The following is a 25888-nucleotide window of genomic DNA, read 5'->3' as shown; positions in this document are numbered from 1 at the left end:
AATTTAAAGAGTCAAGTCGGTAAAAGTAGATCAATGTTTTAATAAATATACATTTTACAGCATTTTGTAAAAAAAAACACACAAAAGTTGCCATTTTTGGCAACGAACAAGGTGAGAGAGTTTTATAGTTTTTGCTCTCCTTGAACAAAAATAATAGTGCAAAATAATGTTGATGTTAATCAATTAAATGTCCCAGACTCCACTATTAATAATATAGTGGTCCCTCGTTTATCGCAGGAGTTACGTTCTAAAAATAACCCGCGGTAGGTGAAATCCGCGAAGTTATGTTTACAAAAACTGTGGTATTTTGTAAATATAATAAACGCGAATTCAGCTGTGTAATTGTGTAATTTTATTAGCAGTGTCCTCCTGAAATGCGCCAACAACATTGAGAGTAACATCCTCCTCTCTGCCCCTTAATGCTCTCTGGGCGCTATGGTAACGCGTAAATAATCCTTTCAAAATAAGACACAACTACAACACGGGAAGAGACCCAGGGAAACCGAGGAAAACCCTGAAAATCATACATTTCACACCCGAGGCTCAACTCTCGCGTTGACAAAACATAACACATGGACACTTTTGGCCACAAACGAGCTGAAGGGATGGTGATTTTTTTAAAATAAACCCAGAGTGTTAAAACACTTAGAACAAAATGTATTTATCAGCAGCATCAATAGTAACAAAAACACAATTTAGTTTTCGCTGTCAAAGTCGATTTAACTGAAGTTACGTGTTTCCGGCTACTGTGGATATCACGTGTTTCCGGTTGCTGTGGCGGTCGCAATATGGCGGAAACCGGAAGTCAGTTCAAAACAGCCGCGGCGGGTCCCGAAGGAGAAGGAGCTCTGCTGAGATGAGCGAGAGCGGCGCTCAGGTGAGAAACCGAAGCCCGTGTTTGCCTGTGTGTCACGTGACCGCGCTGTTAGCGAGATGAGAGCGCTGTTAGCACCGCGTGACGGTAATTGTCAGAGGGTGTGTGTCTGCTTTCAAGCGACGTAGGAAGAAAACAGACAGTTACCTGTTCGAGTTTGGTACAGGTGTGTTGCTGTGACCTTCGCTGAGCAGAGCTCTGCACAGCTGGAGATGCTGCCGGAAACTCAAAACACGTGTTTAGTTTGTAGTGTGGTACAGTCTACGTGCTGCAGCATGTGTAATGATCTGTACAGTGTATATCCTGGAGCAGTGTGTAATATGGCAGAGTGTATATCCTGGAGCAGAGTGTAACGGTGTGTGCGTCTTGTCAGCTGTTAGCTCGTCTGGAGGCACGGCGCTGCCTTAAGGATATTGAGCCTCGTCTGTTTCCGGAAGACGGAGGACCCGACCAAGGTGACTGGCCACGCCCACCCACTCACAGCTGACACATGCTGTCAGTCAGGTGACTGTCTCACTGTATGTGTTGTTTCTTGCTCTCAGGTGCGGTGGTGGAGCTGTTTGGACTGGAGGGCACAGGTGAGTTCACGATGCAGGAAGTGCCTCCACCTTTAACCTGGATGTAAACTGTGTGTGTGTGTTGCTCAGGTAAGACTGAGCTGCTGTATCACCTGCTGTGCCGCTGCGTGCTGCCGGAGGCAGCTGGGGGTCTGGAGGTGGATGTGGTGTTTGTGGACACCGACTACAGCCTAGACATGTTACACCTGGTCAGCATCCTGGACAGCAAACTGAGCGCAGGTATATGCACACGCACGCATGCACACACACACACACAAACAAACAGGAAGTTACACACTAACCCTTTCTCTCCGGGTCCTTAGCGCTGTTGGCCGGAGCAGACGAGGCGGCGCTGCGCTCATGTCTGTCCCGCCTCCTGTTTGTTCACTGCTACTCCTCCTCACAGCTCCTCCTCACCCTCCACTTCCTGGAGACCACCTTGTCATCACGGCCCGCCCTGGCGCTCATCCTCATAGACAGCATTTCCGCGTTTTATTGGGTGGATCGCTGCGAGGGTGGGGCCAGCTACACCAAACAGGAGGAGAAGCTCAGCAGGTGTGCGGAGCTGCTGGGACGCCTGCTCAGGTGGGTGGAGTTAGACTGATTCAGGCTGCTCGCAGGTCATGCGTTACAGTGCGCTGCGTGACATCACCACCACTCTGAAGGCTTCCGCTGAGCTCTGATATGATCACAGTCATGTGCGCAGCTTTTTTCTTTCAGGTACAAACACATGCGCAGAGTGCCCCCTGGTGGTCATACTGCAGTGTCAGCACCGTAGGTCAGGGTGTTGGCTGGTCAATCGCTCACGCTCTGACGAGTGTTTGTGTAAAATGTTGGTTTGTTCGTGTTTTGCTGGGTCAAATACCGAGCCTGAGTGGAGCCTGTGGTGGTTCTGTTCTGGACTCTGGCTCACTAATTTTCTGATTTTTGGCTCCTCCTACTCCACAGGGATTACAGAATTACTGTCTTCGCCACCTGTCACGCCATCAGGAGGCCCGGCGTCCCCTCCTCCTCCTCAGACTCCGAGCGGTCGTACCTCTGCCGCTCCTGGCAGAGGCTGGTGACCCACCGGCTGCTGTGCTCCAGGCAGGAGCCAGGAAACAACATGGCTGCCGAAGGAGGACGCGACCAGGAGCAGAGGAGACAGCAGATCTTCACCGTCCACTGCACCACCTTCTCTTCCAGGGTCAAGGTCCCCTGGAGCAGCTCCTTCTGTGTGACGGAGGCAGGAGTGGAGTTCCTGTCGGCGTCGGAGGAGAACAAATGTGCTGCACGTCAGTAACTCAGACTCTGGTCCAATCATGGATCAGGGAGATGTCCGTCATCTGGCTGAGGGACCAATCACATTTGAGCCCTCGCCACGGACACGCCCCTCACAGCACAGACTATTTACTTCATCTGCGTGTTTTTCTGTGTGATGTGATTCTGTGCTCTGACTGCTGCTCGGCCCACAGTGGAAACAGGAGCAGACTGTAATGAGCTGCACAGGTGGGACTGTACAGGGAAAATGGAGGGGGTGGGGTCAGGATGAGGTCATTGTTAGGGGCCAAAGGGTCAGCATTAGTGTTTGTGTTCAATAAACTGGACATGTATGTTGTGACCTGTGTGTTTGTTTCCACTCAGACCCATCAGCAGATTGTAAATTAATTAATAATAACTGAGGTGGGTGTGGCGTCAGCTCCAGGTGCTGCAGGTATACTGGTACTGTGGGCGGAGCTTATTCTCTCCTGTCTGACGTACATAATACATGAAACAACGATCATAACCATCAGTGTTATCCAAGACAGACACGCCCACCACGTCAGCATCCCTGTGATGAGGGTGATGACGTCACTGTCACGGACAGTTTGGCTCTTTTAAACTTTAGTGGCTAATAACCGGAACCTCTTACTGCAGGCGTGGCGCTCTCGGGTCGACACTAACCTGACCCTTGACCCCGACCCTCTGCTCCGTGCTCGGGCACGTGCCTGGCGCGGTCCGGATCCTCGCGCTCCGCTCCGGGACTTCTAGGTCTGCTGACAGAGCCGCTTCACCAGAGCAGTCCTCCAACTGATCCCTCCGCGGGGTCAGACACACTTTTTACACAACACAAACAAATATTCCCGGTGCCCGCGTGGAGGCTTGCACACCGGCACTTTTCACAGGCCGATCCTCGGTACACGCCGCCCGTGTCTGGGTCTGACGGGAGCGTGCGGCCCGGCGAGGCGGGACGTGTTTTGCGGGACCTACTTCCTCTGCTGGCACTGACAGGCGGTGGTTCGGTTGCTCCCAAACATGGCCTCCGTGACGGAGCGACCGCTTCAACTTTAATTTTTCGCCAGTTTTCGGAGTAAAAACCGCGCTTTTCCCTCCGTGCTCCGCCGGGAATGTTCCGCCGGAGACCCGGCCGTGCCAGGCGTGTCAAACGGAGGCTGAGGTTGGCAGAAGTTCGCTGCTGGCTTTGAAGTCGTCGCTCTAAGTTGGCTGAAAGCTGGAGAGGAAAAAGAGAATTGCATCGAATCAGTAAGGACGCTTCTTCCCTATTCTCTCGACACTCCCGCGGCTCGCTAAACGTCCCGCTTCCTGCCGCCGATCCCGACCCGCCACTAGCTCGCCGCGGACCGGGCTGCTAACAGCTAGCCTGCACGCTAACGCTAACAGAGAAGTGATCAGTCAACTGGGCGGTCCGAGCGAGCTAACGGCTAAGCGCTAGCCGCTCCGGGCCGGAGGAAAGCCTTTAAACAGCGAGTTAGAACCACCGAACGGCTCCCGGTACCCTCACCGAGGCCGCACCGAGCGTGTGGGGCTGTGAGCGGGCTCACAGGCGGCAATACCGGGCTCCACGGCCGCTGTGACAGGCGAGCTTATTAGCATGCTAACCAGCAGGTTACCCACACACAGCCACCCAGCGAGGCTCACCTGAAACCTTAACCTCACCAGACACAACACTGAGCTCTCACCTGGTGTCCAGCGGCACACCTGGGCAGGTACACGCACAGCAGCTAGAAAAGTGAAAAACACACCAAAATATGCACTAGGTCCGTTTAATCAGCACACTGTAAACACTGTGCACCTGTGCAGGTGAGTACTCTGACCAGCTGACACCAGAGAGCTGCACCTCATCGGTCCCGGGGTAAACAGCTGGATTACATTAAGCTGGCACACAGAGCAGAGGGATAATACCTACACAGGCAACAGCAGCGCTCACCTGTACCTGTTCCATCCGAGATTCAACCCTAATCTGGTTCCAATAATCCCACAGGTGCTGATCGAGTCAATCAGATCATCTGCTGGTTAGTTTTCACTGATTGATTGATCCGTTTGTCTGTAAACAGTCAGAATATGGAGACAGGCGTAGTTTACAGCCTAAGGTGGAGGTGCACTGCAGCTGTTGGTGGCGTGGATCGAAGATGAGACCAGCATCCACAAACACCAGATATTCTCCTTAAACTTCAAACATGCCACATGTCTCTTGCGCTTGATGGTGAATTCACCTGGACATAGATGGTTGCCCGCCCACACAGCTAATCAGCCAGTGGGATTAAAGATGAGCTCGTGTTTTTGTTTACTTCCTGTGCCTGAACTAAACGGCGCCGTAAAGCCATGTTTCCATGCCGTGTTTGCTGCAGCTCCTCCACAGCTGCTTTTCTGCCATGTTTGCCGAGCTGAAGGGACCCCGCCGCCCGTCGGACAGGAAGCGTGGACGTTAGAGGTTAATCGTGTTTTAATGTCAGCTGTGATTTTGTGGAGATGATCACTGTGTTTGTTCCTCAGCAGAAGCTCAGATGCACTCGCTGTTTAGTTCAGCTCAAGCCAGCTGGGCTCTTCCCACCCCTGATTGGACGTTTGGAGGGCATGTGATCACAGGTCATTGAGCGGAACAGAAGCTCACAGAAATGAAGGTTCAAACTTTTCAGTGAGCACCTGTGCGGCTGTTGGCTTTGAGTCTCTGCAGCTTGCATGCGGCAACGCTAACCGAGGCTGATTTGTCTCCGTGAGGGGGCAGGACCCTGAGGATCAGTAACCTGGGTTCCGGTTGCTGATTGGTTGGTTGTGATGAGGCTGGTCTGGGCCTGCCGTCCTCTGCATGTCCCCGTTTGTCCTTCCAGGTTTAATAAAGTTCAGGTGACCACGGTAAATAATCCAAATTAGGTCAGTGAGTAAAATAATCCCGGTTATGGTTTGCGCCATCGTTGAGCCGCAGCGGCGTCAGACTGAAACCAGGTCTGGTTAGTGGGGTTTCCTGCAATGAGACAGGGTGGTGCTGGCCTCCACCCAACAGCGGCACAGCTGAGTGTACCTCCTCAGAATAAAAACATTTTTAATGATCGTTGAGTAAAAACAACAAAATGTCCCACGGGAGCGTCTCAGATGGCAGCACCTGTCTCAGGGTCCTTTACCAACGCAGGATGCTGTGACACTGATCAACAGGCAGACAGGGTCAAAGGTCGCTCAGCTTCATGTTGCACGAGTGGCTGGATGAGCTGCTGTGAGGTGGCGGCGGCTTCGTTCTGGTCCAGGCGGGTGCATCAGTTTTTGTTTCTGTTCACGCTCAGAGAGACACAACGTAGTCGCACCTCTGGCAGCTCACAGGAAGTGGTTTATAGGGGACCGTGTGGCGCCTGGCAGAGGTTCAGCGCGGCCGGTGTCACTGAGGAAGCTTTTCTTGTCAGTAACAGTCGCCCCTCGGCCCGCCTTTTGGGCGCTTTAACCTCACCTGCTGCTTCAAACACCACTTACACCTGCCGTTCTGACTTTAGGGTGAGCTGAGCGGCGCTACGTGGGCCGCTTACACCCGTGTGTGATGATGGCGCCATAGCTGTTAATGGGCAGAGAAACAGACGGGAGAGTGTGGCGGCGAGGGCGTGTGGCGGCGAGGGTGTGTGGCGGCGGCCGTGTGAATCACAAGCTCGAGGTTTAAACTGAGCGTGTCTGCGTGTGGAGGGTTTGCAGTCATGTGACCATCAGCGCTGCAGGGTTAGCTTACCGAGGCCCAGACACCGGTCGCTATGGAAACGCTATGGAAAACTCTGTGTTCCTGATTGGTTCTTGAGAACTTCCTTATGACAGGTTGTGGGAGGGTCTGTAGCTCGCTGTGCACCGTGCTGGTATTGGTTAGCTCCTCCCATCGTTGTTCACGTCCTCCTCGTTCTGTAGGAGGCTCTGCGAACAGTCTGACCTTTGACCTCTGAGGTGTGTTAATGCAGCACACCTGAGCGTCACTCACTGTTGCTATGCAGTCACCTGATCCTCAAGTTTGGTCGCGCAGCGTTTAGGAGCTGCTGAATCGTCCTCGTGGCGTCTGTACTTCACCTGAGCTCAGAGGACGCACAGCGCGCCCTCTCTGTGTGACCTCACACACCGAGCTGCTGCTCTTCCTGGGGGAGTCCCTGCAGGTGTCCAACATCTGGCTGTGTGTGACCTTTGTGTGTCTGTGCGTTGTCGTGCCTGGAAGCTTTGAGTCCTTTACATCAGCTTTGTAAACTTTGAGGTGTGACTTGTTCTCGTGTGAGATAGCAGGTCAGGTGTGGAGCGTTCACGTGAGGAAACTTGTTTTATGCATCAGCTGCGCTCCTGTGTGAACACACTGTACCACACACAGGTGACACACCTGGTGGCTGTGCGGCTGTCCTGAGTTTATAGCGTCTGTGTTCCGCAGTTCACCGCCCAAACACCAGGGGGCGGTACAGTTTCTCTTCTCTTGTTTATTTGTTCTCTTCCAGCTTCCTGTCGCAAAAGTAACAGTAGAAGAGGAAGAAGGTGGCGGGCTGCAGTCAGGTTTCAGAGGGTTTGTGGGCGTGGCTTATGTGTAGTGTGGGTTTAAAGGGGAAGCATAAATCCCAGCTCCACCCTGTTCCTCACCTCTCTCTCTTTCTTTACCCAGAATGCCATCTGAGGCTCAGCCTCAGGAGCCTCGGGACAGAGGGCCACCCCCTCCCGTCACTCGGGCCGGCCGCAGCGCTCAGCTGGCCAAAGCCACTGCTTCTAGCCCCGCCCCTGAGAGGCGGCCCCGTGGGCGACCGCGGAAAGATGGGAGCAGCGGGCGCTCTGGACCTGCTGCCCCGCCTCCTCCTCCACCACCTCCTCCCCCTCCGCCCCCCAAATCAAGAAAGAAGTAAGTGTGTGTGTGATGTGAGTGTGTGTGCTCAGGTGTGCTCACCTGTTCCTGCAGCAGGTTGATCCGTGGTGCCTCCTCCAGCTGAACAACGTGGCTGCAGGTTAGCAGCTGCATGTTTGGTATTTCTGCATAAATGAAGCAGGTGAGTCAGAGGGGAGCATCCTGGAGTCAGAGCAGGGTCAGCACTGATGTTTTAGAGCTTCACGTTCCTGATCCAACGTGGTGCAGACCACCGCAGGCCACAATCGACACCTGTAAGAAGGCCGAGCAGCTCGGCAACAGCTCTGTGTGGTCCCACGAGGCTAACGCCACCTGCAGCACGGCGATGATGTAAAAGCACGACATTAACTGTGTTTAGAAACCACCGCGCTCCATTTTCACTTCAGAGTAACTGAGTAACAGCCTCCTTATTTTAGGACAGAGAAGCACATCTGAGGTCTGGAGTTTGAGTCAGAGGGTCAGAAATGTGTGGAAGCTAGCAGCGAGATCGCCTGAGGTGGACCCAGAATCATCGGCTCCAGCAGGGCGAGCCTGGACCTGATCCACACTCAGTGCAGGGGAAGTGATGCTGGAGGTCCTGAAACTTTGTTTGTTTGCTGCTTAGATTCAGTCTGTGGAGGGAAGAGTCCTCACAGAGACAAATATACAGGTGTGTGTGTGTTGGAGAGGAAGTAGTTGAGTTGCATGCTGGGTAACGAGGGAGTCTGACAGGGGGCACGTGCTGGCTCCTGGTTTTACCTCCTGCCACACACACAGATCTGTTGTGATGTCATCATGTTTACCTGATTCAGGTGTTTCCTGATGCTCATTAGCCAACTGCTTAGAACGACCCTCACCGCCACAGGCTGATCGGGCCTCTGCGGTTAAAGCAGTCGTGAGTCTCAGCTGTGACCTGCTGGGCTACACGTGCGTTTCATCAGGACCTTCAGGCAGCTGTCTGAGGAGCCAACGCCGTCCTTGTTTCTGTGGGCGGAGTCAAACAGCTGTGAGAAAGCAGCGTCGGGTGCCAACTGTTGTTTTCCTGATTTCATTGACATTTTCTTTATTTTTTTATTTTTTTTAATTTTGTGATGCTCATTTCAGTCGGGTGATGATGTAACGCAGCAGCTGATCTCCTCCTGCTGTAACACACAAGTCAGGCATGGCGCTCACATCGAAGGGATCCAGATGTGCTGCAATGGCTTCAATGGGGACACAGCTGGAGGAGGATCCAGAGGGTTAATGCTGTTCCTTCACTGTGTTAACCTCTAACTGCTGTGTGTGTGTGTGTGTGTGTGTGCGTGTGTGTGTGTGTGTGCACGCACGTACGCACGCAGGGGGCGGAGCCGAGGACGAGCTCAGGTAGAGGATGAAGAGAGCATGGATGCCACAGAGAAGAAGCCCCTCCAGAAGACAGGTGTGTAGAACCAGCTGGATGTCTGTGTTTGAGGCTACGAGGTCTGAGTGTTGGAGGCTACATCAACACGTACACGGCTATTTCTGAAAACTGAGATTCTCCGTTTTTAAAAGAATCCTGTCCACATGTAACCGCCAAAAACGCAGTCAAATGTTGTCAAGAACATGCCAAATCCTAGCCGTGTACAAATGTTGGCCGATCAGAAGTCTCGAAGCCTGGGAGGGAAAGAGGAAACGGGTTTCAAGGACTTCTGGAAAGTTTTTGTTTTTCTCGAAAGGCAGCTAATTTTGTTTCAAATGTGAATATCCAAAAACAGTAGGGGTGGGGGAAAAAATCGATACTGTGTAGTATCGTGATATTTTGTTTGCTAATAATGTATCGATACAGGGACAGCAGAAATCGATATTTTGTTACAAAAAAAGTTTTTGTGGACTGGAACTCTGACTTCAGAGCATGTTGATCCTTTTTCTGAGCAAGAATCCTGACGCTGTCCAAATGTGTTTAACTGTTTTTTTGGCAGCAATAAACATGACAGTTTACTTATTTTAATTTAAGACATGTTTTATTTTAATTAAGTTTAAAACTTTTTTATTTAATGTAAAATTATATTTTGTTTTAATTTACTTTCAAATCCTTCAGTTGCTGAAGGGGCTGCATAGTTATCATATTGCATAGTTCAGAATAGCTATAATTGTACCAGATGGTTGCATTCAGTTAAGTTGGACTAGACTGTAATACAAACCGTTCAGTTTGTCAACAATAAAACTGAAATGAGAGAAAGACTGAGTGCGAGACTTTGATATTAGATAAAATGAATATTGATAAAGTTTACCTTTATGTACAGAATCTGAATATCGCAAAATATTTTAAAAAATTGCAATAATATCGTATCGTGGGATGTATGGTGATTCCCACCTCTGTCTGTGTTGGGTGGAGGAGTTCACTCTGACGCCTCTGTGTTTGTGTGAGTGTGTAAAAACTGCAGACAGTCAGATTAACAGCAGCGTTTTGTTTCTATCCACCGTTGTAGAAATTCGTCTCATGTAAACAATAACGTGGCGCACTGCATGACGTCAAAAAAGATGCAAACATTTGACGTTGCGTAAGTAATCTCTGTTTTCCTCGTCCACATGTAAACACAAAAACAGAGTTTTTAAAAAGTTTTCAGTGATCGAAAACGTCGTGTACGTGCAGACGTAGCCTGAACCTCACCTGCTCAGGTACGCCCACACGAGGGCATCTACACCTCCACCAGTGCTGTTCACCCGCTCTGACGTAAAACATGGTGTCATGCTGGAGATTAAGAACGTGTGATGGTGCCTATGTTACCCACAATGCACCTCTTGTGTCCTGCATATGTTTGTGACTGTGTGTGTGCGTGTCCACAGAGGTGAAGGCTCAGACCACACGGCGGCAGCGCTCCACCTCCAGGAGAAAATCCAAAACAAGCTCTGAACCTGCCCAGGACGAGCCCAGTCCAGATCCTGATCCTGACCCGGATCCAGGACCGGTGCCCCCCGACCCTGAGCTGGCTCCCAGTGCTGAGGAGGAGGAGGGGGAGGTGGAGGACAGACTCCACTCAGAGGCTCCGCCCCTAGCCTCTAGCCCTCTTCTCCCCCCCTCCAGCCCTCCATCCCAATCCCATCATCTTGATCCTGTTCCTGTTCCTGATCCTGATCCTGATCCTGTGGAGGAAGACCGGCCCAGTCCGAGTCACAGCCCCACCCCTACGGATGTGGACTGCAGCCTGGTTCCCATAGAAGTAGAGGAGGACGGGGCCGGCCCCGTGGAGCAGAGTCCGGCCGTCAGTCCCCGCTCCAGTCCTCCAGTGTCCCCCTGTCTGCGGTTGGAGGACGAGGACTCGCTGTCCCCGCTGTTCCAGCGGTCTCTGTCGGAGGACTCCGGGGGCTCGCCCACCCCCAGCCTGGGACACACCAAAAAAAGGTGAGTGCTTGTGGACCGCCCTGCACACCCACAACGGCACTCAGCAGGCAAACCGGGGAGGCTTTTGTTTTGAAAGTCTCCAGATTTAATGTCTCCAGTCAGATCTGACGTGGCTTTGTGATGAACCTGATTGAAGCAGATAAATGTCTGTGTCATCTGTCAGGTGACGCCTCACCTCCTGAACGCATCGTTTTTTTCTCCCCAGGCTGAAGCAGTGTGCCTTCTGTTACCACGGCGACGAGCCTCCTCTGGGCCAGGGCCGGCTGGTGGTGTTCGGCCCGACGCCCGGCTACATCCCGCTCCACATCCTCAATCGCCGCGCCTCCTCCGACCGAGACAACGACTGCCACGACCACTGCTACCGCGGCAGCCAAGCCCCGGCCACGTAAGTGACATCACTTCCTCTTTCCCCTCTCCTTCCAGAGACACCACAGTCACGAGCTAACCATAGACCTGTGTGTGTGTGTGTGTGTGTGTGTGTGTGCGCGCGCGCAGGTGCTGCAGTCCAGAACAGTGTGGTGAGTACTCCCCGTTCACTGAAACAGTTCCTGATCGCTGTTGTTGATGTTTGACTGTTCACTGTGTGCTGCTGTTTCAGAGTCTTCCTCAGAGTTCCTTAAGCAGCTTGGACCCATCGGCCTTCCTCATGACATCAACGTCCAATCACTGTTTGACCCCACAGGTACCTCCTCCTCCTCTTCCGCCTCCTGTTCTCTGTGTGTGTGTGTGTGTGTGTGTGTGTGTGTGTGTGTGTGTGTGTGTGTGTGTGTGTGTGTGTGTGTGTGTGTGTGTGTGTGTGTGTGTGTGTGTGTGTGTTAAACCTCCTGTGTGTGTGCGTGTACAGGTCAGTGCTGTGCTCACCTGCAGTGTGCCACTTGGTCAGAGGGGGTGTGTCGAGGCGAGGGACAATCACTGCTCTACGTGGACAAAGCCATCGACACAGGAAGCACACAGGTGGGTTTTCACGGCGTCTGGTCAGTAGCCCCTCCTCCTTGTGTAGCTCAGGTAGATGAATACTGTGCATCAGCTGAAGCGCTCAGTTCCTCGGTCTGTGAGCCAGACTGAAATAAAATAGGAGAATACAAAGGTTTACCCACAGCTTCCTCCCTAAACCCCATCTATCTCTCACCTGTCCAGGTGTGCGCGTTCTGCCGGCAGCTCGGAGCTTCGCTGCGTTGTCAGGAGATGGACTGTGGGCGGTGCTACCACTTCCCCTGCGCTGCTGCTGCCGGAGCCCACCTGGACTGGAACCAGAGGCGCACACTGTGTACAAGGCACGCACACGCAGGTAAGAGGCGCCGACTGAAGCGGGTGTGAGGTTGTGATGTCATAATGTGACGTGATCATGTCTCCTCAGGGTCCTCGCCACCCTGTGCTCTGTGCTCTGGCGGCGGTGAGCTTGGCAGCCTGTTAATGTGCTGTTGTTGTGGTAACCGTTACCATGGCAGCTGCGTGGACCCCTCTGTGGCCCCCTCCCCTTTCTGCCGGGCCGGCTGGCAGTGTCCTCAGTGTCGCGTGTGTCAGAGCTGCAGGTAACACACATGCAGAGTTATTGACTGGGGTGAGCAGGTATTTGAAGATGGAGTAAAGAGGGCGTGTCCTCAGTGTGAACCTCCACCTGTGCTCTCTGTGTGTCAGGCTGCAAGGCGATGAAGCTGCGTTATTGGTGTGTCAGCGCTGCGATAAAGCCTACCACACACACTGTCTCACACCACCTCTGGATCACACGCCGAGCACCGGCTGGAGCTGCAAGGTGAGATAAACACACACGTACGCACACTGCTGTGTGTTGAACTTTGGATGACCCTCACAAACCCCTCCCACCCCTCATCTTCTCCAGAACTGCAGAGTCTGCTGCCGCTGTGGTGTCAGGTCATCAGGCCAGTGGGCCAATCACCTGTTTCTGTGCGAGTCGTGTGACCCAGCATTGCCCTGCCTTCTCTGTGGCCACACCCCCGACCTCTACACACCACAGGAGTGCGTGACCTGTGTCTGCTGCTATAGGTACACAAGCACCATCTGTTTCACTGAGGCTGCTTCACAATAAAATCCCTGAACTGAAGAGAACCAACATGGCTTTTATTGTGAAAGAGGAATCCAGTGGTTCTCATATATGAACTTCAGTTACTTTTGTGCCCTCACTGCACGGCCTCTGTGGGCCTCTGTGGCGGGCTGTCCCAAAGGTTTAAAACCACTGGTGGTAGCTTTTATTAAAATATGCTTTTATTTTGACAGTGATGAAGAGAAAACAACAAAACTATTTTGTTTTGCAGGTTTGTCCATGCAGACTGCATCATCCAGGCCGGGGAGGGCAAGGTGGGGTCCGAAGTGTACATCTGCTCCACGTGCAGACCTCAACAGGAGGAGCCAAACCCACACAGTCCCACATTGGCATCAGCTGCCGCCCTTAGCCCCTCACAGACTCTACCCAGTAGCATTCCACAGCCATCGGTCTCAACGTGCACAGAGGCTCCACCGGCCAGTCCTGTTGGTCAACTCGTCCCTGAGCCGCCGCCACAGAGAACAACAAAGTCCCTCAGTGCACCATCACCACCAAGTCTTACGTCATCTCACACCGACTCCCAGGAGCTCCTGAATAATCCACTGTCAGTTCTTCCTCAGTCTACAGGGCTCCAACAGAGTTCTACAACATCTCACCCTGAAGCCAGTGAACCCCAACAGAGTCCTCTATCGTCTCATTCTGAGGGTATGGAGACACAACAGAGTTCTCTGCCAGTTCTCCCTGAGTCCACAGAGCTCCAAGGAAGTTCTGTATCATCTCAGCCTGAAGCCACGCTTCAACAGAGTCGTCCACCAATTCTCCCAAAGTCCACAGAACTCCAAGAAAGTCTTTTATGTCACCCGGTTTCTGCCAAACTCCTAGAAACTCCCAAAGTTCTCCCACAAAGTGGATGGAGCATGGAATTGGAACAAAGCCCTTCACAATGTCAAACTGATCCCACAGAGCTCCAACAAAGTCCTCCACCATCTCACCCGTATCCTGTGGCAGTCCAGCAAAGTTCCTCACTAGCTCTTACAGAGCTCCCTCCTACTGCTGAACTCCTTCTGAAGAGTTCTTTACCATCTAGCCCTGTTCTCAAGGACCTCCAGCAAAGTCCTGCATCATCTCCCATGGAGCTCCAACAAAGTTCCTCGCCTACTCCTGTAGAACACCAACAATTTTCTGCACCGTCTCCCAAAGAACTCCCAGACAGTCCTACACCATCTCACCCTCTTTCCACAGAGCTGCAGCAAAGCCCTCCACCATCTCCCAAAGAGCTCCCATCTCAACTTGTTTCCATGGAGCTTCAACCAAATTCCTTACAAATGCTCAAAGAGTTCCAAGATCCTGCACCATCATGGCCTGATTCCACAGAGCTCCGGCAAAGCCCTGCACCATCTCCCACAGAGCTCCAGCAAAATCCTCCACCATCTCCCACAGAGCTCCAACAAAATCCTCCACCATCTCCCACAGAGCTCCAGCAAAATCCTCCACCATCTCCCAAAGAACTCCAGCAAAATCCTCCACCATCTCCCACAGAGCTCCAGCAAAATCCTCCACCATCTCCCACAGAGCTCCAGCAAAATCCTCCACCATCTCCCACAGAGCTCCAACAAAATCCTCCACCATCTCCCACAGAGCTCCAGCAAAATCCTCCACCATCTCCCACAGAGCTCCAGCAAAATCCTCCACCATCTCCCACAGAGCTCCAGCAAAATCCTCCACCATCTCCCACAGAGCTCCAGCAAAATCCTCCACCATCTCCCACAGAGCTCCCACCTCAGCCTATTTCCACGGAGCTTCAACCAAAATCCTTACAAACGCTTGAACTCCGAAGTCCTGCACCATCTGAAAATGCAGAGCTTCAACAAGGTCATCCATCATCTCCCATAGAACAAAGTTCCTCATCACCTTCAGCAGAGCTCCAGCACATTCTTGTGCTGTCTCACACTGATTCCACAGAGCTCCCACAGAATGCACCATTTCCCAAAGAACTCCTGTCAAGTCCTGCACAATCTCACACTGAACCCCCACAAAGTCCTCAACCATCTGTCACGGAGCTCCCACAGAGTGCTGTAATTTCCCATCCTGATCCCATGGAGCCCCAACAAAACGTTGTACCTTTGACTGCACCTTCTGTCATAGAACTCGAGCCACCTCCCTCTTGTCACACAGCATCCCATCGTAATCAAGAAGAGCTCCATCCTGATGTGGCAGAGTTTAGAATAAGCTCCTCACCGTCTTGCCCTGATCTTGCAGAGGCCCATGAAAGTTACTCAGCATCCCACTTGGATTCCACAGATGACCAGAAAAGCTGGACCCCATTCCACCTTCAGCAGAGTCCTGCACAGTCTCACTCTAATCTGGCAGAACTTGAGGAAAGTACTGAGCAGAATTCCACAGAGGATCAGTTCATGGACACAGAATCTCAGCAGAGTCCAGTACAGGGTGGTGCCACGGCTTGTACCCTTGCACATTTTCTACACAGCCCTTCACCTCACAGTCCTATCAAATCAGGGCTGACTCCTCCCAGGGTGGAGCTGGGGACAGAGGAGGCTCGGCGCAGCCTTCCACCAGACAGTCCTGCACAGGACAATGCTATGCAGCTCAGTGGATCACATAGTCCCAGCCTCACAGCCTCACAGCCTCAGCACAGTGCTCTACAAACGGACTGTAGTCCTGTGCAAGCTGGCATGAGGAACCCCTCACAGGACACTGAATCTACACTGGACCAGGAGAGCCCTGGATTGAGCAGCCCTACTCTGCAGTATGGGGCTGCACAGGACACGTCTACACTGGACCAGGACCTCTCATCGGCAGCAAGATACGCCTCAGCTCCATGTAGCCCATCGTCACCACCACTCAGACCTAAACGGTGCAGTCTGTCCCAACCTGCCAGCCCTGCTCAGGCTCTCCGGTCTTCACAGCTTAGCTTACATACTTTAGAACTTGCTGCACATTCAACACTCACACAGGAGTCCACCCATGCCACACAACCAGACTCCTTGAAACAATGCCCTTCTAGCCCTGATGGCCAAACACTGGAAAATAACCCTCCTCCCCTTAACCCCACCTCTAGCCTGGCCACAGTGCCCCCTGAAAGTAGCACGCTCAGTCCCGATCATTCCAGTCCCCCTCATGTCCTAGATTTCCAGACACCAGAAAGCCTTTTTCACATTAGCACTTCAGCCAAACACAGTAGCCTAGCTTGCTCACCTTGTGCCGGTGAAATGGAGGAAGCTCCTCCCCCAGCTAGCCTAATTCATCAGAATCTTCACAACACCCCATCGCTCTGCATGGAAGTTGTTGAAGGAGCTAGCCCCACACATAACCAGGCCAGCTCAGCTTGTGCCAGCCCCACTCGTGCTTACCAGATGCCTACAAGCCCAACCATGTGTCTTGAAGGCCACCCTAGCCCTGTGCCAGGGGAGAGTAGCCCATCAGCAGCGCTGGCTGAACCCATCCACCTTGCCTCCTGTCAGGATGAGGAGATGGAGGTAGCTACCATCCAGCCAAGTGATGGTGTTCAGTCAGAACCTAGTCCCAGTCAACCAGACAGTCCTCAGCCTGACCCTGCTTACTCAGAAGCCACCGGTGGCATTGTTTTGTCAGGTCATGAGCATGCTCAGGAGACAGAAAGTCCCCCTGGTCAGTCAAGTCGGCCACATATCCAGATTTCCTTCAGTACTTCACACCTGGCTGCAGTACAGCCGTCAAGCCCTCCACCAGCTTCTGGTAGTTCAAGTCCTCCACACTGTACACTGAGTGATACCGGCCCAGAGAGGAGTCCTGTTCGTGCTGAAACATATCCCTGTTCTGCTAGTGTAGCTGATGTTCACACCAGTCATAGCACAGTTAGTCCTGCTGGTCAGGCTAGTCCTGCTCATGTAGTAGTAGCTCACTCAGGCCCAGTGCAGACACAAACTTCCTCATTAGCTAGCACAACTCATAGCAGCCCTGCACATGCTGCTTTTGCTGGTGTTAGCCCACCTCACAGTCCAGCTCCTGACACTGAAAGTAGTACTGGCCTTACTGAGGCATCACTGAGCCCCACTAGTCCTGATGTGGACACAGTTGCTCTTTCCAGTGGGGCTCAGCCTGATATGGGTGCTGATAAACCTGCAGACTGTATCAGACAAACAAGTCCTGCTGCCTCTGTACCCGACGACTCAGCTGCTGTTAGCCCCAGCCAGATTAGTCAGAACCAAGTCAGCCAGTCCCCAGCTGGTGCTGCAGTGGTCCCCAAAGAAAACCACCAGTGCACTGCCTCACCAAGCCCCCTCATCCCCACTGATGCTACTTACACTCAGGCCAGTCTGAGTCCTGCTAGCCCTGTCCATGCTAGTCCCACTCAGGATAACACTGCGATGCCTAGCTCAACCTCTCCCAATGAGGCACCTCCTAGTCCCACATGCCCCGCCCCCTCACAGATTAGCCCTTCTCAAACAGTCTCTTTTGACACTCTGCAGGTTCAGCGTAGTCCCTTACACAGCCCAGGTCAAAGTTCTACAGGTGTTCATATGGATCCAGGTTTTAAACAGATCACCACAAGTCCAGGCTCCGTGAGTCCTGTGCAGGCAGAGCCTGGTCCCGGTCCCCTGAGTCCTGTGCAGGCAGAGCCTGGTGTCAGACCTGCTTCTGCCAGCCCGTTCCACTGTGAAGCCAGTCCTGCTTGTGATTCAGTTAACCCTGCTCCCTCAATAACCAGCCCAAGTCCTTGTCCTGCTAGTCCCGTGAAGCCAGAACAAGGTCCTGGACCTGAAGGGATGTCTGATGGCACCATGGGTAAGTATGAGGGCGAGTGACTCAAAGTTCCCGATTAACACACGATCTGTTCTGAGGTTATCTGCTCTTTTTGTTCACCCAGACACACTGAGCACAGAGGAGCAGCAGGAGGAGCAGCCTGAACACACATCACAGGAGAGCCTAGCAGAGGAGCAGCCTGTGGAGAGGAGCGAGGGAGGAGAGGAACAAAACCAGAAGGTTCTGCCCAGTAGCTCCAGCGGTCTTAAAGGTTTGCTTTGCAAACACGGAAACGTAACCAATCCAAACTCTTAAATGTTGACATTTTTCCGTGACTTCCCTTTTCCCCAGGCTTGCTCCGCCCACTCCATCGTTGTGACTGTAACCAGGAAGATCCTGAACCTGCATCAGTATCTAATGTGTCCATGTTTGTGTCTCTCCAGGAGTCCAGGAGACTCAGTGCCCCGCCTCCCCCGTACCCACGCAGCAACCTGTGTCCTTCCCTTTGCCCTCATCACCTCCATCTGTGGGAGCTGGCTCCCTGGAGGCCTCCCCCCACCGTCACTCCCAGCCCACCGTTGTAGAGGGCCTCCCACAGGAGGAAAAGCTTCCCAGTGACTTTGGGCGTACGGTGGGGCTGAAGGACCAATCGCCTCTTTGTCACATGACATCAGAGTGTGATGGGGGTCAGTCACAGATCCTATATGAACCTGTTGCTTTGGTAACAGAACCCACTGAAGGTGAGCACCAATCACAAGCTGAGCCTTCACAGGAGGAGGAGGAGGATCTTTCTGAAACAGTTCAGCCGTCAGACGGTCAGCCAATCACTGAGGAGCACTCAGACATGGAGGAGGAGCCAGTGAGCCCCGTGCTGGACTTGGACCCCTCTTTAGACAGAGAGGTGATGGAGCTGATGACATCATCGCCTCCCCCGTCCCTCCTGCACCTGTCCTCGCCATCCTCATCGCCGCTGCTGCGCAGAGGGAAGGGTCGCACCCTGAGGCCTCCTCCCTGCTCCCCCCGGCTGTCTGATGACCTCTCCATCCGCCTCAGACAGTCTCCCTTCTCCACTGAGGCCTCCCCAGAGACCTCCCCTGCAAGAGTGCCCATCACGCCGCCGCCGCTCACCCCACCTTTGCCTTCTCTCAGGACTTCCCCCCTAGCTAGAGAGTCTCCACCTCTCTCTAAGGTAAGCGGCAGCCTCCTCCTCTTCTTCGCTCACTCTTGCTCCTCTTCACTTCTCCTTTTGTTCTGTGTGCAACCTCAGGCTCCTCCCACCACCGTGCTCTCCCTCACCCCAAAAATCGGCATGGGGAAGCCTGCCATCTCTAAGAGGAAGTTCTCTCCTGGCAGAGCCCGGGTGAAACAGGTTGGTGACCTTTGACGTGTGTGTGTGTGTCCTTTACATATCGATTGTTAAAAAGAAAAAGCTGGAGGTGAAATTCCACAAACCTCTTGTCTCTAACAAGCTCCTCCTCCTGAGTGACACATTATAGTCAAGTTCTGTAGCCAGTCAGACGACACAGGAGCGCTCTCAACGCTGCTGCTTTTTATTCCTGCCTCCATCAGCTCGCACCTCCACGGGCGTGATGAGAAGCAGGTTACCATCAGTGTGCTTCATCTTCATCCTCATCCTCACCTGTCGGCCCGGCAGGGCATGCCTGACACGCGCCCTCACACAGACGTGCACACATTCACACACGTGTCATTGATCGCGGCGTGTTTGTTCTGTGCACATCGAGGTTGTTCGATCGGCGCGTTGGCTGCCGTCAATACCCAGTGTGTGTGGTTGCCATAGTAACATTGTGTCGTCATGAGTTCTTTTTTCATTTTGTGGCCGTTACATTTATGTTACTGCATTTTGTCCCCACCTCCCCCTCTCTTCTCCTCCTCCTCCCTCTCATTCAGGGCACGTGTTGGAGTAGTCGCAGGGCGGTCAGCCCCCTCTCGTCCTCCCAGGATTCCACGGGGGAGGGAGGGTGGGACCCTAAGCCCCGCCTGCAGGACTCCCCGCTCTGGAGCATGAGAGTGGTAAAAAAGTGCACCCTAACTGTCACCGGCTGTGACTAACAGCAGCTTACTAACGCTGTCTCTGCTGTGGGTGTGGGAAACGAGCGCACGCTGTGCTGCCTGTGTGCGTGAGAGAATGTGTGCTTCCACCCTGCTGGGCTGCAAAGGTCTCCAATCAAACGCGCCTGCGGGTCTGATCGTTCTGTCATGTTTGTTTTCCGTGACGTCCTCAGGAAGTGAATCCTCAGAAGGACGCCATGGCGGCTGCAGCTGCTTTTAACGCACGATTGTGTCGCTTTTTCCCGCCATTTTAATGTGGCCGTACTGTGCGAGTGGCGGCACCTTTAGCAGCGGGTGTAAATACAAGAGACTAACACAGAGGCTATACTGTCGCCAGCGTGACTAGATTGAGTGTGGGGTGTTCGGGGACTAGTGGAGCTGATTCCTGATTCCTTGGAAGTTCTGAAATTGATCTTACCAGTGACATCATGGATTTCCTCCTAATTCTCCTCCTTCCTCCCCCCGCCTGTCTCCTCTCCTCAGGGTCGTGGTTCCGGGTTCCCGGGCAGGAGGAGGTCCAGAGGAGGCGGCATCGGAGGAAGAGGGGGGAGAGGAAGAAGCCGACTGAAGACTCAGGACAGCGTGACTGTGTCACCGGGAGTAAGAGCACACCTGCACACTGATTTGTCCATGATAGATGATCACAGATTACTGATTACGTGTGTGTGTGTGTGTGTGTGTGTGTGCGTGCGTCAGGCTGCGTATGTGGAGGCGTTCACAGCAAAGGAGGACGAGGAGAACTCGATGCACAACACCGTGGTGATGTTCTCCACGTCGGACCACTTCACCCTCAGACAGGTGTGCTCACCTGTGTGTGACATCACGTGTGTAAGCAGTGATCATGTGACATGCAGCAGTTAACCCGTGTGTGTGTGTGCGTGCAGGACATGTGTGTGGTTTGTGGCAGTTTCGGGCAGGGCGCTGAAGGTCGGCTGTTGGCGTGCTCTCAGTGTGGACAGTGTTACCATCCTTACTGCGTCAACGTAAAGGTCGGTACTGGCCTACCTGTAATCTGATTACTTCCTGCCCCCTGGCTCACTGTTTGAGTGTGCTGTCTGCAGATCACTCGGGTGATTCTGACCAAAGGGTGGCGCTGTTTGGAGTGCACGGTGTGCGAAGCATGCGGTGAGGCCAGCGACCCTGGGCGACTGTTGCTATGTGATGACTGCGATATCAGTTACCATACCTACTGCCTGGACCCGCCCCTCCTCACGGTGCCTAAAGGAGCCTGGAAGTGCAAATGGTGGGTCTACCTGTCGCTCACCTGTGTGTGCGAGGAGGCGTCTGTCAGATCATCTGATCAGCCCTCCCTCATGACTAAACGTGTCTCCTCATGTGAGTGAGACGACATCACCATAGCAACCAAGAAACACATTGGCTGAGAGCGTTTCCTCATGTTTGATGTCACATGACAGGACACGAGGTTCCACCAACCCTCAGCCAGTCAGAGCTCAGACTCTAATCACATGACGCATAACACGAAAGGTAAGAGCTGACGGGTGCTGGTTGCTCTCTCCTCAGGTGTGTGTGGTGTGTGCAGTGTGGCTCCGCCTCCCCCGGGCTGCGCTGCGAGTGGCAGAGTAACTACAACCTGTGCGGGCCGTGCTGCAGCCTAAGCCACTGTCCCGTCTGCCAGCGAGCGTACCTGCAGGACGACCTCATCCTGCAGTGTCAGCAGTGCGACAGGTAACACCTGCTCAGGTGTGGGGTCTCGGCGGGTTCGTCGGTGAGGCCCGGGGTCACCATCGGTTAATGTGTGTGTGTGTGTGCACGCAGGTGGGTCCACGCTATGTGTCAGGGTCTGACCACTGAGGAGGACGTGGAGGCCGCTGCTGACGAAGGATTTGACTGTTCACTGTGCAGGACGCACGGACGCAGCCCCTACGGTGAACACACACGCGCACACACATACATACAGTGGTTTGCAAAAGTATTCGGCCCCCTTGAACTTTCCCACATTTTGTCACATTACAGCCACAAACATGAATCAGTTTTATTGGAATTTCAGGTGAAAGACCAACACAAAGTGGTGCACACGTGAGAAGTGGAACGAAAATCAGACATGATTCCAAACATGTTTTACAAATAAATAACTGCAAAGTGGGGTGTGCGTAATTATTCAGCCCTGAGTCAATACTTTGTAGAACCAGCTTTTGCTGCAGTTCCAGCTGCCAGTCTTTTAGGGTCTGTCTCTACCAGCTTTGCACAGAGACTGAAATCTTCTTCTTTGAAACAGCTCCAGCTCAGTCAGATTAGATGGACAGCGTTTGTGAACAGCAGTTTTCAGATCTTGCCACAGATTCTCGATTGGATTTAGATCTGGACTTTGACTGGGGGCACAAAGACATACTTTTCTTTCTTATTCTCATTTAAAATGTCGAGCTTTTACTAAATATTTATCTGAACAACCAAAGTTTTAATCTGATGTAAAATGTATAGAAGTCCATTACTGTATAAAAAACTGTTTTATTGATAAAACCGATACACTATATACTATATCGGATTCATATCAGTAGGGCTGCACGATTTTGCATAAAATGAGAATCACGATTTTTTTTGGCTTAGAATTGAGATCACGATTCTCTCACGATTTTCTTTTCCAGTATAAATATTTATTGCACTTATTAACTGCACATCAACTTCGTAACAGTTGAGACTGAACATAAAAACAATAAATAAACATAAAAACAACAAATGTCTCGTTTTGTTGTTGCCGCAAAATGTTGTACTGCTTGAAATTCCGTCTCCACCGTTGCTCGACGCTGCGTGTATAGAGCAGGTAGTGCAACAATAGAAAAATAGTTGCGGGACGGCACTGTGTAGCGTTTGTCTAGGGTGTTGATCATTCTCCTAAATCCCTCGTTTTGCACAGTGTTGATGGGAGCCATATCTTTGGTCAGGTGATAAGTGATAGCCTCCGTAATGTCTTTGTGCCTGCGGGAGTTCGACGTGTATAGGGAAGCGCTGTATAAGGTTCCCGTTATTGATGTTTGGGTGGTTGACCGGGACGGATTTTCTCCTGTCACTTTCTCGTCATCCCTGACGTGCTCTCCGTTGTTTTTCCTGCTAATTTTAGCATCACACGGCACAGCTTGTGTATCACGTGGTATAAGGCTCCGCCCTTGTCATTTGTTGAGCAGGAAGAGTGAGCGCTTGTTTTCATGCAGAGTACGTCCCGGATCAAAATGCGGTACAATCGTCGTCTTTTTTAAATCGTTGTCATTTGGAAATGAGATCGCACATAAGTATGAATCGAGATCGTAATTTTCTAACGATTAATCGTGCAGCCCTACATATCAGTATCAGCAGATATCCAAATGTATGATATTGGTATCGGACATAAAAAAGTGGTATCGTGCCATCTCTAACACACACACTTGTTGTGAAGCTTGAGGCTAACGTGTGTGTCTGTTTCAGGGAGGACGGAGTCGTTGGCGCCCTTCATGGCTCAGATCGTCTCCAGGATCAGGGAACCCGGTCAGTGCCCCACTCTGTGGTAGTCAAGCAACGGCCCGTGGTCCTAATCCAAGCCCCCCCACGCCTCCACTGGAGGCTCAGATTGTCCCCTGATAAGAAATGACCACTGAGGTGGATCCAGGGTCGCGTCTGATGGTCTCCTGTCTGTGCAGATATTCACTCTGTAGACACTAGGGGGCGATCCAAACAGCCTCCCTCATGGGAGCTTTCTTCTTGTGTCAAACATATGGCTTGGGGGCTAGAAGCGGCCCTCCTAGGGTCGAGTCCGGCCCTGTGGATGGCAGTAAAGCTCACGTATGAACCTTTCATTGATGTTAGTGTCTCAGCTCTGAGGGAACCTGATGTGATGATGTCAGTTTTTGGTTTGTTTCATGTCTCCAAACATCCAAACCATTGATTTTTCTCCCATCTGAAACAAACTGAAGCAGCTTAAAATGCAGCTCATCACACATGAGTGAAGTGGATCACACTGGGGGTCCTGGGATGGGCAAACAACGTGAGGAGGTCATGAAAGTTTGGTGTTTTCTGATCAAAGCGGTCGGACGGCGGTCGTTCGTGCTCCTGGAGAACGTTTCCGTCTGAGCGCTTTGATCCAAGCAAAGCTGTTTGATGAAGAGAAAATCGTGTCTGTTTGCAGACTCAAAGACGTACACTCAGGACGGGGTCTGCCTGACCGAGTCGGGCCTGTCTCACCTGCAGTCTCTGGTCGAACCTCTGACGTCGCCGCGCAGGTGGCGCAGGTAAGGCCGCCGCCCTCTCGTGCTGCGCCGTCAGGTCGATGTGGGCGGGCGTGACGCTCTGCTTCCTGTCTGCAGGTGTAAACCCAAACTGAAGCTGAGGATCATCAACCAGAACAGCGTGTCCGTCCTGCAGACCCCAGCGGACGCCGAGCTGGACCACGGCAGAGGTCAGTTGCGCTCGCCGTTACGCTCGCTCAGGTGTGGAGTTTCTCACCTGAACGTGTGACCTGCAGGCTGAAGTGTGTTTTAGCCACGAGCAAGTTCGTGTTGTGCTCGAGGTCACGCCGAGTTCGCTGGACCACTGACCTTTGATCCAGCTGAGCTGCCTTCAGGTTCATGTTTCTTCTCTGACGTTACAGCATCAGATCAAAGGAGGTCATTCAGTCTTTGCAGAGGCTCTTATTTTGAAAGTGATTCTGTCTGACTTCCTGTTCTCATTGTTAATAGACTGTGTTATTGGTCGGGTGGTTTAAAGTCACATGATGCTAAAGCTTCCTGTCAGCAGGTGTACTGACGCTCTTCAGAGTCTGCATATGTAACCAAGGTTACCTTGTTTGTTTAGATTTAGGATTGTGGGCGGAGTCGTCGTGTTCTGTGACCTCGTGAATAAACGTGCTCGCCGTGGTTGTGAATATGACATCGTTTCAGCGTTAGCACCGCCATCATGAACTCTATTTAAACGGGCTGAAAACGACGCTAACTATGTTTTCACTGCAGCTCCGCTCGACTGCGAGATGAAATCTGACTCCAGCCCCGAACGAGATCACGTCCAAGACGATGACATCACCAAGGAGCCCGATGTCGCTGACGGCAACAAGAAGAGGAAACGGAAACCCTACAGGCCAGGTGAAGAGGGGGCGGGGCCTGGGATAGGTCAGAGCAGGGTTCTGTGCGGACATGTCTCCATGCCAACCAGTCTGTGTGTTTGTATGTGTCTCAGGTATCGGCGGGTTCATGGTGCGTCAGCGTGGCGCCAAGGCGGGGGTGGGTCCAAACCGCATCAAGCTGTGCAGGAAGGATTCAACGGAGATGCTGCCGGGCCGGGATGAAGGTGAGACTCCTCTCGCCTGTGGACACGCCCACCTTTCACCCACTGCTGATGTCACAAACAAACTCTGTGTTTTGATTGCAGACGTTGCCATGGAAATGGCGCCCACAATCACTGACCAGACATCAGAGAAGTCGAAGAAGAGGTACAGGAAGAAGAAAACGAAGCTGGAGGAGACCTTTCCCTCTTACCTGCAGGTAACACTCACTCTCTCTCTCACTCACTCACTCACTCACGCTCTCACTCACTCACGCTCTCACTCACTCACGCTCTCTCTCTCTCGCTCTCTCTCTCGCTCTCTCTCTCACTCACTCACTCACTCACTCACTCACTCACTCACTCACACTCTCTCTCTCACTCGCTCTCACACACAATGAGAATCCCTGCACTCTGATTGGCTGATCCCTCTTCTCTCCAGGAGGCATTTTTTGGTCGAGATCTTCTCGATCGAAGCCGACAGGTGGACAGGGGGGCGGGGCCAGAAGCAGCAGCCAGTAGCCAACCAAGACCAGCAACAAGTAACCTGAAAGGCCCAACTCCTGGATTTCAGGCCCCTCCCCTCTCTGGCGCCAGCAGGAAGGCGGCAGCGCTGCGTGAGTTACTGCTTTGTTTATGTTTTTATCAGCATTTCATCCTCACTCATCATTGGCTGAGGAGCTTGGTAGAGGATGATGCCACTTCCTGTTGACGGACAGAAAGTGTCATGACCTTTACTCGTATGGGCTCAAAATGTGGTCATAAATATTTTGTACTTGTAAATCAGGATTTGTATGTGTAAAAAGAATTTGTGTGTGGACTTAGCCAAAAAAAAAACCCTGCAAGTTACAACTACAAATTTTGACCCTATTTTTCTTCCTTTCATCTGATTGGTGAATGCCATGTCAATCGCAAATGTAACAATCCAATCAGAGAACAGATGGGTTTGGCTGTCGGAGGGCGC

At 52.4% G+C, this 25888-nt stretch overlaps 2 protein-coding genes across 2 annotated transcripts in view; both read left to right on the top strand.

Annotated features, from left to right (window-relative positions):
* The first annotated feature begins 477 nt into the window (after window positions 1-477).
* On the top strand, window positions 478-3112 carry xrcc2 (X-ray repair complementing defective repair in Chinese hamster cells 2). Its single transcript, XM_040003894.1, has 6 exons — window positions 478-877; window positions 1248-1329; window positions 1417-1452; window positions 1522-1671; window positions 1755-2016; window positions 2380-3112. The coding sequence occupies exons 1-6, from the start codon at window positions 857-859 to the stop codon at window positions 2711-2713; spliced, it is 885 nt and encodes a 294-aa protein (XP_039859828.1). The 5' UTR covers window positions 478-856; the 3' UTR covers window positions 2714-3112.
* A 578-nt stretch (window positions 3113-3690) lies between these two features.
* The window catches only part of LOC120716333 (histone-lysine N-methyltransferase 2C-like), a 47656-nt gene continuing 25458 nt past the window's right edge, over window positions 3691-25888 (top strand). The window contains exons 1-30 of the mRNA XM_040003834.1: window positions 3691-3933; window positions 7295-7525; window positions 8845-8924; window positions 10313-10868; window positions 11074-11253; window positions 11364-11386; window positions 11467-11550; window positions 11713-11822; window positions 12006-12156; window positions 12226-12400; window positions 12507-12621; window positions 12709-12872; window positions 13142-17655; window positions 17738-17884; window positions 18057-18802; window positions 18881-18982; window positions 19522-19644; window positions 20167-20283; window positions 20380-20481; window positions 20568-20672; window positions 20745-20926; window positions 21205-21369; window positions 21460-21569; window positions 23101-23160; window positions 23798-23900; window positions 23976-24067; window positions 24618-24746; window positions 24841-24951; window positions 25033-25145; window positions 25367-25541. Coding sequence (XP_039859768.1) covers window positions 7296-7525; window positions 8845-8924; window positions 10313-10868; window positions 11074-11253; window positions 11364-11386; window positions 11467-11550; window positions 11713-11822; window positions 12006-12156; window positions 12226-12400; window positions 12507-12621; window positions 12709-12872; window positions 13142-17655; window positions 17738-17884; window positions 18057-18802; window positions 18881-18982; window positions 19522-19644; window positions 20167-20283; window positions 20380-20481; window positions 20568-20672; window positions 20745-20926; window positions 21205-21369; window positions 21460-21569; window positions 23101-23160; window positions 23798-23900; window positions 23976-24067; window positions 24618-24746; window positions 24841-24951; window positions 25033-25145; window positions 25367-25541 — 9064 coding nt within the window. The 5' untranslated portion in view covers window positions 3691-3933; window position 7295. The remainder of the gene's footprint in view (window positions 3934-7294; window positions 7526-8844; window positions 8925-10312; window positions 10869-11073; window positions 11254-11363; window positions 11387-11466; window positions 11551-11712; window positions 11823-12005; window positions 12157-12225; window positions 12401-12506; window positions 12622-12708; window positions 12873-13141; window positions 17656-17737; window positions 17885-18056; window positions 18803-18880; window positions 18983-19521; window positions 19645-20166; window positions 20284-20379; window positions 20482-20567; window positions 20673-20744; window positions 20927-21204; window positions 21370-21459; window positions 21570-23100; window positions 23161-23797; window positions 23901-23975; window positions 24068-24617; window positions 24747-24840; window positions 24952-25032; window positions 25146-25366; window positions 25542-25888) is intronic.

Source organism: Simochromis diagramma, unplaced genomic scaffold (assembly GCF_900408965.1).
Source record: "Simochromis diagramma unplaced genomic scaffold, fSimDia1.1 OVJJ01000367.1, whole genome shotgun sequence".
Lineage (NCBI taxonomy): Eukaryota > Metazoa > Chordata > Actinopteri > Cichliformes > Cichlidae > Simochromis > Simochromis diagramma.
This window is presented reverse-complemented; position numbering and strand designations above follow the sequence as displayed.

Excerpts from the sequence above, each read along its gene's own strand:
- xrcc2 (XM_040003894.1), top strand. The coding sequence starts at position 857 with ATGAGCGAGAGCGGCGCTCAG. Across the intron at positions 878-1,247 it reads TGAGCGAGAGCGGCGCTCAG|CTGTTAGCTCGTCTGGAGGC; the intron begins GTGAGAAACCGA and ends GCGTCTTGTCAG. Across the intron at positions 1,330-1,416 it reads AGACGGAGGACCCGACCAAG|GTGCGGTGGTGGAGCTGTTT; the intron begins GTGACTGGCCAC and ends TCTTGCTCTCAG.